We start from the raw sequence: 16,215 nt of genomic DNA on the forward strand, positions 1-16,215 counted from the left end.
TGAAATGTGATGAGGCTGTTAGGAGATTACAGGGTGACCTGGCCAGGTTAGGTGAGTGGTCAGATGCATGGCAGATGCAGTTTAATGTGGATAAATGTATGGTTTTCCACTTTGGTGGCAAGAACAGGAAGGCAGATTACTACCTCAATGGAATCAATTTAGGTAAAGGGGCAGTACAAAGAGATTTGGGTGTTCTTGTACACCAGTCAATGAAGGCAAGCATGCAGGTACTGCAGGTAGTGCAGAAGGCTAATAGCATGCTGGCCTTCATAACAAGAGGGATTGAGTATTGAAGCAAAGAGGTTTTTCTGCAGCTGTACAGAGCCCTGGTGAGACCACACCTGGAGTACTGTGTGCAGTTCTGGTCTCCAAATATGAGGAAAGACATTCTGGCTATTGAGGGAGTGCAGCGTAGGTTCACGAGGTCAATTCCTGGAATGGCAGGACTACCGAACACTGAAAGACTGGAGTGACTGGGCTTGTATATCCTTGAGTTTAGAAGACTGAGAGGGGATCTGAATGTGACATATAAGATTATTAAAGGACTGGACACTCTGGAGGCAGGAAACATGTTTCCGCTGATGGGTGAGTGCCGAACCAGAGGACACAGCTTAAAAATACGGGGTAGACCATTTAGGACAGAGATGAGGAGAAACTTCTTCACCCAGAGATGGTGGCTGTGTAGAATGCTATGCCCCACAGGGCAGTGGAGGCCCAGTCTCTGGATTCATTTAAGAAAGAGTTGGATAGAGCTCTCAAGGATTGTGGAATCAAGGGTTATGGAGATAAGGCAAGAACAGGATACTGATTGAGGATGATCAGCCATGATCATATGAATGGTTGTGCAGGCTCGAAGGGCAGAATGGCCTACTCCTGCACCTATTGTCTATTGTCGCAGGCTGAAGTGACCTTATTGAAGTTTATAAAATCATGAGAGGCATAGATAAGGTGAATGACGAGGGTCTTTTCCCTCAGGTGAGGGAATTCAACACTGGGGACATATTTTTGAGGTGAGAGGAGTTACAACATTTAAAAGACATTTGGATGAGTACATAAATAAGAAAGATTTGGAGAGAAATGGGCTAAGTGCAGGCAAGTGGGACTAGTTTTGTTTGGGATTATGATCAGCACGGACTGATTGCTCTAAAGGGTATGTTTCCATGCTGTATGAGGTTATAAGTCTAGTTTCAGTGATTGTGACCATGAAACTATCATTGTTTGTAAAAACATGTCTGACTCCATGTTCTCTGTTAGATCCGATTAGATTCCCTATAGTGTGGAAACAGGCCCTTCAGCCCAACAAGTCCACACCAACCCTCCGAAGAGTAACCCACCCCCTTCTAACTAATGCACCTAACACTATGGGCAATTTAGCATGGCCAATTCACCTGGCCTGCACCTTTTTGGATTGTGGGAGGAAACCCATGCAGAAACAGGGACAATGTGCAAACTCTACACAGACAGTGGCCCAAGGCTGGGATCCTAGTGCTGTGAGGCAACAGTGCTAGCCACTGTGCTGCCCCTTAGTTTAGATTCCCAACAGTGTGGAACAGGCCCCTCGGCCCAACAAGTTCACACCGACCCTCCGAAAAGTAACCCACCCAGACCCAATTCCCTTTGACTAATGCAGTTAACTCTATGGGAAATTTAGCATGGCCAATTCACCTGACCTGCACATTTTTGGATTGTGAGAAGGGAAGCTCAAGGGCATATAAGGATGGGCAACAAATGCTGACCTTGCCCGCAATGCCCATACCCCATGAAAGAATGAAAGGACAAGACCATATAAAAGTGACACTGTGGTGTGTATAGATTATAATTCTATACTTAACACTCATAACCTGCCTGCTAATTGGTTGTTTACTCTGATTCACAATTTGATTTATCTTCACTATAAACCAGCTTAACTGTGGCTTGCAAAGTATTGTTTCCCCAGATGTGTGTTTGCCGTATGATGCAGTTTGCTTTTAATTGGTCTTATTATTGTGACCATTTGATAATTGGTGTAATTAATGTCGCTGTTTTTAGCTATATAAAAAGGAAAATATCTCAGGGTATCATGAACAGCAAACGCCAATAACTGATGCTTTAATTTAGGTTAAAGAATAGAGTGAAAAAAAAAATCAGTGGTGCAAAATTAATCAGCTAAAATGCCAAGGTACAACTGCAGTTAATTACACCAGAAAATAGATTAATATTGTTTTCCAGCACACAAATAATTGGCACTGCAGTTCCATAGCAGAAATTATACAAAACATCCACGCAAAATTTAAAAAATCTCTGCAAGTCAAACTCATTGTGTTTCGTACAATTCATATAATAAATCTCATATTATAATTTAAATTAGAATATTAATGACTAATCCTACAGTAAATAGATATGTTTCAATAATGGTTGTCAGCTGTCCCTCAATTGTGTGATGATTTCTACTCAGGGCCATGAGTTTCTCTCATCATCTTCATGTAACTGTGATCTTTGAGCACAGGGGCAGTGTGTCCCATAGGGTAATGGAATCCAGAGAGCGGGATTTGTTTCCTTTTCTTACCTGCTCTGCCTTTACTCTGGCTCAGCATTAAGATGTGACTGAAAGCATGAGGCTGCTTGATGGAGAAGTTGTTGCTATTCTGAATGATTGACAGCAAGCTCCTCCCACTTATTAATGCCATTGCTGTTCCACTTCATGGAGAGTTTCAGAGTGTCTTTAAAGCATCTCCTTTGGTTCCCTCCAGAGCACTGGTTATTTGAGAGTTATGAAAGCAGGAGCTGGCTGGAAAGACAACTTTCGGCCCTCTGGACAGTCCAATCCATCAACAAGATTTTGCCTAAATGCTTATAGAGGTGCCTTCAAGAGGGACACTTTGTTCCAATGTCAAAAAAAAAATGAGCCGGAGGGCTCTGTGTCTCAATGCGAGGAGCATTTATAAAAAGGTGGATGAATTGACTGTACAGACAGTTATTAATGGATATGATCTAATTGGGATCATGGAGACCTGGATCTAGGGTGACCAAGGATGGGAACTCAACATCCAGGGTTATTCAATTTTCAGGAAAGACAGATGGAGAGGAAAGGGAGGTGGGGTGGCATTGCTGGTTAAGGAGGGAATTAACACAATACTAAGGGAGGACGTTAGCCTGGACGATGTGGAATCTGTTTTAGTGCAGTTGTGGAACACCAAAGGTAAAAAGGAGTTAGTGGGTGTTATGTATAGACCACCAAACAGTAGTTGTGATGTTGGGGATTGTATCAACCAGGAAATTAGAGATGCATGCTGTAAGGTTCCAGCAGTTATTATGAGTGACTTCAATCTACATATTGATTGGACTAACCAAACTGGTAGCATTGCGATGGAGGAGGATTTCCTGGAATGTATGAGAGATGGTTTCCTGGAACAAAATGTCAAGTAACCAAATGGAGAGCAGGCCATCCTTGACAAGGCATTGTGTAATGAGAGAGGGTTAATTGGCAACATTGTGCTGTGAGTTCCTTTGGGGAAGATTGACCATAATATGATAGAATGCTTCATCAAGATGGAGAATGACACAGTTAAATCTGTAACTAGGGTCCTGACCTTAAAGAAAGCCAACATTGATGATATGAGGGCATGCATTAGCTAGGATAAACTGGCCGAGGATCCTTAAGGGGTTAATGGTGGATAGGCAATGGCAGACATTTAAAGAACACATGGATGAATTTGAACAATTCTACATCCCTGTCTGGCATCAGCGTAAAACATGGTTTGAATATGAAAGGGGAAAATAGAATGTGAAAGTAAACTTTCAGAAAACATAAAAACTGACTGCAAAAGCTTCTATGGATATGTGAAGACAAATGTAGGTCCCTTGAGTTAGAATCAGGTGAATTCATAATGGACTACAAAGAGATGGCAGACCTGTTGAACAAATAGTTTGGATCTGTCTTCACTGAGGAGGACACAAATAACCTTCTGGAAATGTTAGTGAACAGAGAGTCAAGCATGAAGGAGGAACTGAAGGAAATCCTAGTTAGTCAGGAAATGGTACTGGGGAAATTGATGGGATTAAAACCCAGCAAGTACCCAGTACCTGATGCTATGCATCCCACAATACTTAAGGAAGTGGCCCGAGCCATAATGGATGCATTGATGATCATTTGCCAGCATTCTATCGACTCTGGAAGAGTTCCAATGGACTGGACGGTAGGTAATCTAACCCTACTTTTAAAAAAGTAGGAAAAGAGAAAACAAGGAATTTATAGGTTGGTTAGCCTGACATCAGTGGTGGGGAAAATGCTGGAATCAATCATTAAGGATGTAATAACTGAGCATTTGGAAAGCGGTGACAGAGTCAGTCCAGGTCAACATAGATTCACTACGGGGAAATCATGCTTGACAAATCTTCTGAAATTTTTTGAGAATATGACCAGTAGAGCGGACAAGGATCAATCGGTAGATGGTGTGTATCTGGACTTTAAAAAGGCTTTTGACAAGGTTCCACACAAGGATTAGTAAGGAAAATTAAAGCTCATGATATCGGAGGTAATGTATTGATTTAGATTGAGAACTGGTTGGCAGGCAGTGATGAGTGGGGTGTCGCAGAGTTCAGTACTAGAACCCCAGCTGTTCACAATGTACATTAACAATTTAGTTGAACGAATTGAATGCCATATCTCCAAATTTGCAGACGACACCAAGCTGGGAGGCAGTGTGTACTGTGAAGTGGATGCTGAGAGGCTGCAGGGTGACTTGGACAGACTAGCTGAGTGGATAAACACTTGGCAAATGCAATATAATGTGGATAAACATGAGGAAAGCTTCTGGCATGGTGGTCATCACAGTGAGAGGATTTGAATATCAGAGTAAAGATGTCTTGCTGCAGTTGTACAGGGCCTTGGTGAGGCCACATCTTGAATATTGTGTGCAGTTTTGGTCTCCTAAGTTTTGGCAGCACGGTGGCTCAGTGGTTAGCACTGCTGCCTCACAGCACCAGGGTCTCAGGTTCGATCCCAACCTCGGGCGACTGTCTATGTGGAGTTTGCACATTCTCCCTGTGCCTGCATGGGTTTCCTCCGGGTGCTCTGGTTTCCTCACACCGTCCAAAGATGTGCAGGTCAGATGAATTGGCCATGCTAAATTGCCCATAGATTAGGTGCATTAGTCAGAGAGAAATGGGTCTGGGTGGGTTACTCTTCGGAGGGTCGTTGTGGACTTGTTGGGCCAAAGGGCCTGTTTCCACACTGTAGGGAATCTAATCTAATCTAGTCTGAGGAAAGACATTCTTGCTATTAAGAGAGCCCAGTGAAAGTACACCACACTGATTCCCAGGATGGCAGGACTAACATATGAGGAAAGACTGGATCGACAGGGCTTGGACTCGCTGGAATTTAGAAGAATAAAGGCGGATCTCTTAGAAACATATAATAATGGGACTGGATGGGCTAAATGTGGGAAGAATGTTCCCAATGTTGTGAAAGTCCAGAACTATGTGTCACAGTTTTAGAATAAGGCATAGGCCATTCAGGATTAAGATGAGGAAGAATTTCTTGACTCAGAAAGTTGTGAACCTGTGGAATTCTCTCCCACAGGAAGCTGTTGGAGCCAGTTCATTAGATATAGTCATGAGGGAGCTAGCCGTGGTCCTTAAAAGAATCAAGCATTGCGGAGAGAAAACAGGAGTGAAATCCTAAAATTGGATGATCAGCCATGACCGTACTGAATGATGGTGCGAGCATAATGGCTTACTCCTGCACCTATTTTCTATGTTACAATGTTGCATTGAATCCAGAGGTAATGACAGAGGTATTGCTGGCTAAATTTCCCTAGTGTTCTTACGTGCTTCCGATATACAGTCCAGGAGACACTGCAGTACAGAGGTATGTTGAGGACTACAGTTCTGTACAGCAGAACGTCTGTTGTCCTTGGTGCCATTTACTGCCATTGTTACTAAGTAGCTAATCTGGTGTTGGATCTCCTCCTCGATGATGATCTGCTAAGAGAGATAGCTGCCAAAGTATGGGGAGCATGCAGCATATTCTAGAGTCACTCATTCACCATATGTGAGAGTTGAAATATTTGGCTGACTATTTGGGTGTGAATAGATGCAAGAGTTTTACTTTGACATTAAATGGCAGAATTAAAGAGATCAGGAATCCCTTACAGAGTCAGAAACAGCCCTGCAGTTGCTTGCATACTGTATGTTAGATATATTTATTGCGGTCAGTTTTGTTATGGCATGAGGTCTATTGAAGTCAGTTTTCTATCTGAATGGTATTTAACTCTGACACCAGAGAGCAGTTGATCTTCTATCAGGTTGATTGTAAATAACATAGGGGCTATCACATAGCCCTTGCTTGATTCGGCTCTGGACTTTGATGACGTCTGTTTGAATGCAACCTTCTTAAAGGAATAAGATCCATTAGTTCATTATATTTAAAGCAACCTGACCTTTCTGAGTATGTTACATGTATGGACAGTGTGGAAATTAGTCACCAGCTCTAGCTCACTCGTTTTTAGCTACATGTACTCCATTGGAAGTGTTGAAATGTTATTTGTACAGGACACCTTGATTGAAATAAAGTATTATTATAGTTAGAATTATTTAGTGCAGGGGAAGTCGAGTTAAATAATTTGGTTTTACTGAGAGAATCCCTTATCCAATGCCTAGCATAAAAGCTCCTCTAACAAAAATTAAAGTAAACAATTTCCTCTTCCCACATTTAAAATACTCAAATTGTGCTTCACATTTAAAAACTCCCAAAGCATTATTCTCTTGGTTCGACACACTGAATTAATTTTGACGTTTTCCATGTTGTTGACTTGCAGAACACCACCACACACCGCTCGAAGTTTATTCTTCATACTGTGTAGCAACATATTTCAGAGATTACATTAGATTAGATTCCCCACAGTACGGTAACAGGCCATTCGGCACAACAGATCTACACCGACCCTCCGAAGAGCAACCCACCCAGACCCATTCCCTCATCCCATATTTACTCCTGACTAATGCACCTAACACAATTTAGTATGGCCAATACACCTGACCACATCTTTGGATCGAAATATACAAAATATTGATGCCGTATCTTTGCATTCTGATTTTGTTTAAAGGAGAAAAAATCTTGACTTGTCTTAATATTCTGAACAATTTTCAATATGGGAAACATTGCTGTAGATGCATTTTGAATCTAATATTATAAATTAGGGAATAAATTTCAGAGCCAAATCTCCACCACTCAATCTCTTCTGGAATTGTACCAACCACCAAAGTTAGTTGTATTACCCATGTGCTGTGGGACATATTTAAATATTAACATAACAGTCCTTTGTCTGTGAAGGATAATTAAACTCAACTCCACACTGGCAAGTATTTAGTTACTTCCAGATCTATTTTTGACTGTTGTGGTTTAATAATGATAAACAGGCAATATTTAGGAACTTCAATACTACCTCCATGTCTGGGCTTCAGTATATTGTTGGTGTTACTCAGGGTGCTGATGGAGCAAGTGCATGTTTTGGTGTGGAGGTGGCACGGTGGCTCAGTGATTAGCACTTCAACCCCACAGTGCCAAAAACCCGGGTTTGATTCCAGCCTCAGGCAACTGTCTATGTGGAGTTTGCAAATTCTGCTCATGTCTGCGTGGGTTTCCTCCAGATGCTGCGGTTTCTTCCCCTCATCCAAAGATCTGTGCGTTAGGTGGATTGGCCATGTTAAATTGCATGTAGTTTCCAGGGATGTGTAGACTTGGTGGATTAGCCCTGAGGATTGCAGGGTTAAAGAGATTGGTGGGGAGGCAGGGTGGGTTGAGTGGAATGCTCTTCAGAGGGTCAATGTGGAATTCTATGATCCAACGTACAGAGGATCACAACTACCAGCAGAAAAGTATGAAGGAGAAGAGGGTACAGGAACCCTTACACCAAACAGATCTTCGGCAGTTAATTGTCCCACATCAACCTCAGGGCGAAGTAATGCAGCTGCTGACTCTGTTTCACCAGGAAGGTGTTTGCAGCTCTTTGTTACATCTTTCAGCACCAGTTCCTGCATGATGCTGACTGAGGCTATAAATGACTAAATGACACCAAGTGCTTCTGGTCCAAGATGGCAGCAGAGTAGGACATTCCAGTCAGACCTCCTTTGCTCCACCCATTCTTTCTCTTTCTCTCTCTTCTTTCCAAACTTCTAACTTTAAACTCACTCAGAGGGGAATGAAAGAGTGACCCACAGACCAGAGGTCATCACAGAGGCAAATCCCAGACCACGCCAGCACGGGGAGGTTAGTCCCGGAAACGAGTCCCAGGCCAGATGCCGGCACAGGGAGGTGAGTCCCAGAGGCAAATCCCAGATCAGAGGCCATCACGGGGAGGTGATTCCCGGAGACAGGTCCCAGACCGGAGGCTAGCATGGAGAGGTGATTCCCGGAGACGGGTCCCAGACCAGAGGCCATCACGGGGAGGTGATTCCCGGAGACAGGTCCCAGACCAGAGGGTGTGACGGGGAGGTGAGTCCCGGAGATGAGTCCCAGACCAGAGGGTGTAACGGGGAGGAGATTCCAGGAGACGGGTCCCAGACCAGAGGCTGGCACGGGGGGTGATTGCCGGAAATGAGTCCCAGACCAGTGGCTGTCACGAGGAAATAATTCCTGGAGATGAGTCCCAGACTGGAGGCCAGCATGGAGCGGTGGGTCCTGGTAATGAGTCCCAGACCGGAGGCTGTAACAGGAAGGTGATTCCCGGAGACGGGTCCCAGACTGGAGGCTATAGCGGGGAAGTGATTCCTGGCCTGATGGTCACCATGAAGAGACAAGGCCATTGTGAACTGGATAAAAACAATGACTGCAGATGCTGGAAACCAGATTCTGGATTAGTGGTGCTGGAGGAGCACAGCAGTTCAGGCAGCATCCAAGGAGCTTGGAAATCGACGTTTCGGGCAAAAGCTTGCACCACTAATCCAGAACCTTGTGGACTGGAGGCAAGGCCTCAAGGTTTGAGTTTTGAAGCCCAGCGTGGTCAGGAGGTTTGGCCCAGTGCAGTCTGGAGGCTAGGTGCTAGCATGAACTTGGGTGAAAAGGACTGTATTTCAGGAATTTTTTTTTACTCTTTATTCTTATATTGGACTTTTATTTATTATTCTTTCAATTTTGTCCCAAATACTTAAGTATTGTACCTGAGAATCTTGTACCTAAGATGGCGCCATAAGTGGTGACATTGCGAACTTTTCGCTGCACTCATTCAAGTGCACATGACAGGAAAGCTAATTCCAATTCTAATACTTTGAAAATTCAAATTGATCTGAGACATTCCAGGATTTGATGGGTGTCACAAATTACATCATCAAGTAGGTCGTCGATGCCTTCTTCAAAAACCAAAACCACTTTACCACCTTTCCATTAGTTGTGACCCAACCAGAGAAAGAGCTCCGAGTCTCACTGGAATCATGTTTCACACAGATTATTCTGCATGTTCCATCTGAAGATCCCAAGCAACGCAGCAGAAAGAAAGACTTTCACTCCTTCACTCTGCCATTGATTTGTGACCACAGGCATTGGATCATCTAGGTCTGTGGAAGTCATAATACATTTGTCTTAACTACAACCTTTTATCCATCCTGGATTCCACCATCCAGCACTATCGTGACTGGATGCTGGGTGACAAAGGATGTGCCTTTCATGTGAACTGGTTCAGGAATCTGAGAAACCTGAGCACTGACACTAAGAAGCACTATAATGAAAACCACTCTGTTAGCCTAGCAACTGGCCTTCTAAAACAAGTTACAATACATACACAAGTCAGAACTTGTCTTTCAATACAGCCACAAGAGGATCGCCAGAAATTTTATTAGAATAAGACAAAGAATATGGATGGTGGAGATCTGAAACTAAAACAGAATATTGCTGGTGAAACTCAGCAGGTCTGGCAGCATCTGTGGGAAGAAAACAGAGTTAGCATTCAAGTCCAGTGAAGACCTGCTGAGTTTCACCAACAATTTCTGTTTTTGTTCCAGAGATTTCATGGTTTGCTACATCATCAGAATCCTGCAAAGGCTGTCACAATGGGAGGGGGTTGAATGACCAGCAAACCGAGAACTAACAGAAACGCAATGAAACACGATGTTGCCTGTTGTAAGAGCACTAGGACAGAGAAAAAAAAGGCATCGTAATTTGAATTTTTTCACAATTGATAGGTACTGCTGTGTGAATAGTATGTTAATGAGCACTGCCAGACAGATTATGCATTAGCCAGGGATTAGGCAAAAGTGAGGACTGCAGATGCTGGAGATTAGAGTCAAGAATAGAGTGGTGCTGGAAAAGCACAGCAGGTCAGGCAGCATCCGAGGAGCAGGAAAATTGACATTTCAGGCAGGAGCCCTTCATCAGGAATTCCTCGGATGCTGCCTGACCTGCTGTGCTTTTCCAGCACCACTGTGATCTTGACATTAGCCAGGGATTACCAATATAAACACAAGTGCACCTACAGATTTTGGTAAAGCAAATCTTATTTATTTTTAAACATGCCAGCCAATGAAGAACATGCCTACATCCATCAGCTTGATTTATTTTGGCACCAATCTTCTCAGAATTTTCAAACTTTAACCCATCCCCCCCTTGAAGACTCTGTGAATTTGATATAGTTCAAAGTTGCTGAAGCGTGCAAAGTTTCACAACCTGAAGATAATTTCTGTTACTGTTAAACAGTAATATATGTTGCACTGATGGAATTATATTGCAGTGCACATAATGAAAAAGATCTCTACTCTCCTCCACATAATGCTTTCACCAGAACAATTTAAATCACATCTGACACTTCTAATAATTCAGCACTCCCTGAATACTGTACTCATGAATTCAACTAGATTACGAGCTCAAATCACGACTAGATATCAAATCTACAGTATTCTGAAGTGATACTGCTATCAGCTGAACCAAACACCCAGATTTTCAAGAAATTGTCCAATGCACGTAGCTCTTCAACATGAATAGCTGAAATTAGTCGTTGTTCTGCAGAAGATGTATGATTTATAAATGAAAGTCAACATGTAGTGAAGCATATGAAATAGGTCATTGTAGATATTTGCCTGAACCTTCCTCCAGTAATGGCAACATTTGAAAATATTTAAAAAGATGGCTTGGTGCCAGGCTTTAATGAAGCCTTTGGTTAAATTGATGGTGCCATAAAAAATGATTTCCTCTTGTAAATAATGTTACAATTTTTTACTCCATTTGCTTCATCCTAATGTTCTGAACTATAATTCAGGGTAGCTGTTAATGATATCTAGATAGTTGAAGCAGCCAGAATTACCTGAAATTCAAATATAACTCACGTTTGATCAAATTTAAGCTGTGATGAAATATCACAGATGTTATCAGTCCTATTTTACATAAATGGCAATCCACAGGGAAACTGTGTGTCAAACTTGTCAGACCTCATTAACAATTACACTCAAGCAGTTTGTAGGTTTATGACTTGAGGGCAGTGGAATTCCAGAACATGTAATCTCTAAACTTACCTGTAGAACGTTGTAGTCACTATTTTAGTGGAGGTTGTAGAAATGATGTATTTTTCCTCTTACTATTTTTCCAGCTTCCCCAGCTGACAGCACTGCAGAGAAGAAAGGTGACTCAGTCCACACTGGCCTGATCGTGGGGATACTCCTGGTCATCATCATTGTTGTAGCAGGAGTACTCGTGACGTTTTACATGTACCATCACCCAACATCAGCAGCAAGTCTCTTCTTCCTTGAGGTATTTCCCAATGATAGCATGCAAAATTTACTGAAATCCTATACAACTAAATTCATGAGTTGAAGAAGCTGTAGCAAACCATTTTCACTCATGACATCGACATGCTTGAGCAAAGCTTGAAGGAAAACTCTTTGAATTTCTGGGTGAGAAGAAACAACACAAAATGAATATTTAAACTGATTGTCCTTACCAGCTTTCTTCCTACCAGCTGTTCAAATCGTGGTTAACAAAGAGAGCAGGTAGTTGGAGGTTGTACTTGAGAGTGTGGTGCTGGAAAAGCACAGCCGGTCAGGCAGCATCCGAGGAGCAGAAAAATCGACATTTCAGGCCAGAGCTCTTCATCAGGAATAAGGAGGAGCCTCATTCCTGAGGAAGGGCTCAAGCCCAAAACATTGATTTTCCTGCTCCTCAGATGCTTCCTGACCTGCTGTGCTTTTCCAGCAACACATTCTCAACTCTGATCTCCAGCATCTGCAGATCTCACTGTCTCCTGGCTAGAGGTTGTAGTCTATCTTGGCTTCCTTGATTTCTAATTAGTTAATTGCAGTAATGCAACAGTGCAAATGATAAAAACTATCTTGAAGTGAGTGAACTGCAGCAGTGATGTATTTGACCAATTTTCTTCCTTACCGAAATGAAGAAAGAAAACCACACTGCATATGCATTTTTAAATAAATTTTTTTTGTTACTAGATAATGTTCCAATTTAATGGATAAAGTGGCCAGATTTTCCTGACTCAAATAATGTATAACGAGCAACATCTTTAAAGACTTCATTTTAGAATTTAAAGGGTAGCTATTTCTCAACCCCAGGCAGAAGGAATACAGAGCCAGGATCGGCCATTTTGGGCCAGTAACTCATGGCAGTGAACAGTACCAGGGGGAATCATGGCCTAATCTTGCAAATGTAGTCACAGCGATTAGGAACTCCTAGATGGAAATGGAAATCAATTACCGTCAGGTCATGAGTTAATGTTAATGGTCCTAGTATGTGCTTTTAAGAGGGATTTGATCTGACCTGATCCTATTGAAGAGGGATAATGTCAAGCTGGTGCTGAGGTGTCTGCTCTGTGGAAAGCAGGGTAAATAGCTTTGGGCTTCTTTTTAAATAAACAAAAGCAGCATGAGTGGGAGGAGTCAGGTTCCCACAGGCCCAGGGTTTCAGTTTTGCTTTCAGTTGTTGAGGTTGGGTATTTGGAGTTGAAACTACGAGATACAACTCTTTCTCAGCTGCTGCAAAAAGCTTGAGTTCTGTTTCTGCTGCTGGATTCATTTTGTCAGTGTTCCTTTCTCCAAGGCGGGAGAAGATTGGAATGAGGGAATCTGTTTTGTTGAATTTGTCTTTGCCAACAGTGTGTTTATGAGATGCTGCTATACAGGAATAGTTGCTGAGTAGCAGTTAAATAATAAATTATTTTGTTAAGTATTTTAATAGAAGTAAAGTTTTTCTGTTTGTGCTTTAACTATGATGTAAGAATAAGTGTGTTTTGCTTATAGCCTAATGGTGCGACAAATCAAATCACATCTGGGAAATTAACACTTTACATTTCCCTTTAAAGAAGATAAAGGTTAGGGTCTAGGCTACCTCCTTGATAAATTTTGAGGGGGTTTGGTCTGCTCCATAACAAAAGAGCTGGGGAAAATAATAGAGACTGATTGCTTGTATTTCCCATCCAACCCTTACTCTCTTCAGAGAATACGACAAAATGCTGATAACACCTATTCCTGCAATGCGGTATCATTGAAAAGCATGCACTAACAGCACAGAGGTCCACACCCACTGATAACCATGAACTGGAAATCTCTGGGCAGAAGGGTTTCCTTAAGAAGAATGGTACCATGTTGTTTCATATGTATTAGGCTCTCTCAAATGGACCTTGAAATATGAAATAGAGCTAAGCAGTGTAAACAAACACTGCCTGCCTCACTAGGAACAATTCTGTCATTTTAGATTGTATGTGTCATAATAGATGCAATCAACAAGCTGAAAGCATTGTTGCCAGTGTCCCAGTGTGCAGTTGCCATTGTAAATGTGAACAGGTAAGGCTTCTGTAAATTATTTTCAAATTAGAAACACTTAACTGTTCAGTCAGCTGGGTTTAAACTGGTATGAAAATGTAAGTGTCAGCAATTCAGGAGTGGCTTCAGATAGACAAACATCTGCACTTTACATTTCCACATCATTCAAAGAAAATAGATGGAAAAACCAAAGAGACAAAACTATTTCATGTTAAATGGTTGGAAGATTGGCTTGCAGAGGCCTGCTGACTTTCTTCAGCATCATTTAATAACAGGGTCTTACATATACAATGGAACAAGTCAACTTGCTACAAACACTTCCCTCTGAAAGATGGATGCCAAATGGCAAAAAAATGAACAATGAAAAACATTTAAAAATCATAATCATTTCTATTCATGGGGACAATGTTCAAAGATAAAGTGAAATAGACTTGAAACACTACCTTAAGATTCAAAAAATGAAGTGTGTTTTCTACTGACCACTTTGATTTATATAAGACACCCATAAGAACTGTTAGGATTTAGAGCAAGTTTTAAATAACTATTTTAGTGAACTTTTACACAGAGATTAGAAAACATGCAGGACAATTTAGTTATCCAGTTTTATCACTCAACATACTGGTGTTCTTCTCCTTGCTCCAGGTTGAAAAAAAGTACTGTTGTCTATAGAAGGGATTTAACACCATTTGAGTGATGAAAAAATGGGTTACAATCATATAGGACTTTCTTGACCTCTTCCCACAAGCCATGATTATAATCTGCTCCTCTTAAACAGGCAAGAAAAAGAGAAATTGGTGGATCCTTCGTTTTAGTTGCATGTCAGGCTCTGTCATTGATTCAATCGGCCCAACTACAATTTTAATATCCAGTTGTGGCTTTCTCACTATCACTTAACACAGGGAGATGCTTAGGTCAGAAGAATCCCAATCTGAAATGTCTGTTGTTGCTTTCTTTGTGGGGCAAGAAAGGGAGAGGATCCCATAAGGAGCATTGAGGAAACCCTTGGTCAGGCTGTTTTGAATCAAATCATGAGTCCCTCCCAAAATCCCTTCCTCACAATTTACTTGACCCATTATTTCATTCCCTGATGGTGGCCTACTGCCACCTAACACTGCTCATGTCAACCTGCTGCCTCTTCCCTCCTTCTTTAAAAGGAGACTGTGTTAAAAATCACGCAACACCAGGTTATAGTCCAACAGGTTTATTTGGAAGCACTAGCTTTTGGAGCGTCAGGTCGCTGATGAAGGAGCAGTGCTCCGAAAGCTAGTACTTCCAAATAAACCTGTTGGACTATAACCTGGTGTTGTGCGATTTTTAACATTGTCCACCAGAGTCCGACACCGGCATTTCCACATCATTAAAAGGAGACTGCCAATCCTCTGACCAATCTTAATCATTACTGGGTTTCATGCTGACAAAGACAGACCAGCTTTGTGTCCACCCACACCTTCCCTGAGCTATAATGTTTTTGTGTGTTACTGTAGTAAGAGTCTATTTGTGACATGGAGCAAATGTTCCCCCTTGTGTGGCATTCTAAATGAAAGATCATTGTTTTGAACTAAGGGTTGGCAAACTTAAAACTGAGTTGGGGAGGAATTATTTCTCTCAACGGTGGAATTAGTGGAATTCACTATCCAGAATATGGTGGACACTGGGCCACTGAATAAATTTAGGGAGGAGAAAGAATGGTTTTTAATTAGTAACAGATTAAATTGGGAGTACGCATTAAAGTAGGGTTGAGGCCATGATGTGATCAGTCACAATAGCTATTAAATAGCAGGACGGGCTTGAGGGACTGAACTCCTCTCCTAATTCTTTTGTTCGTATTACAGAAGATAGTGAGGCCTATATGAAGGATTGATTGGTGTTTTAGGAGTATAAATTTGGCAACAATGCAGATAAAGTCTGCAGTTCTGTGCCTGTATACCAAGGAGTAATACAATTTGCAGGTTTAATAAAATTCAAAGGTTATATTTTTGCCCAAAGTGCTCATCAAGATTACAGAATTCGAGGCATCACAATCAATCTTCGATGGCCACCAGCACCAACCTCCCCTCCCCCCGTTTCCCACGGCCCCTTCACCCCCTCCCTGCTCACCATCCAAGGGCGTAAACAGTCTTTCCAGGTGAAGTAGCATTTCATCTGCACCTCCTCCATTCTTACGTATTGTATTTGCTGCACCCAATGTGGCCTACTCTATATTGGAGAAACCAAACGCAGACTGGGTGACCATTTTGCAGGATACCTCCAGGCCAGGTGCAAGCATGACCCTGACCTTCTTGTAGCCGGCCATTTTAACACAGCACCCTGCTCCCATGCTCACATGTCTGTCCTCAGCATTCTACAATAAGACCATAAGACCATAAGACATAGGAGTGGAAGTAAGGCCATTCGGCCCATCGAGTCCACTCTGCCATTCAATCATGGCTGATGCGCATTTCAGCTCCACTTACCAGCGTTCTCCCCATAGCCCTTAATTCCTCG

The 16,215-nt window shown here is 42.1% G+C and overlaps 1 protein-coding gene across 1 annotated transcript in view; it reads left to right on the top strand.

Moving 5' to 3' along the window:
* The window catches only part of plxdc2b (plexin domain containing 2b), a 422,082-nt gene that overhangs the window by 395,385 nt on the left and 10,482 nt on the right, over window positions 1–16,215 (top strand). Inside the window, exon 13 of the mRNA XM_043690425.1 lies at window positions 11,553–11,713. Coding sequence (XP_043546360.1) covers window positions 11,553–11,713 — 161 coding nt within the window. The remainder of the gene's footprint in view (window positions 1–11,552; window positions 11,714–16,215) is intronic.

The sequence above is a fragment of the Chiloscyllium plagiosum genome, chromosome 5, assembly GCF_004010195.1.
Source record: "Chiloscyllium plagiosum isolate BGI_BamShark_2017 chromosome 5, ASM401019v2, whole genome shotgun sequence".
NCBI lineage: Eukaryota > Metazoa > Chordata > Chondrichthyes > Orectolobiformes > Hemiscylliidae > Chiloscyllium > Chiloscyllium plagiosum.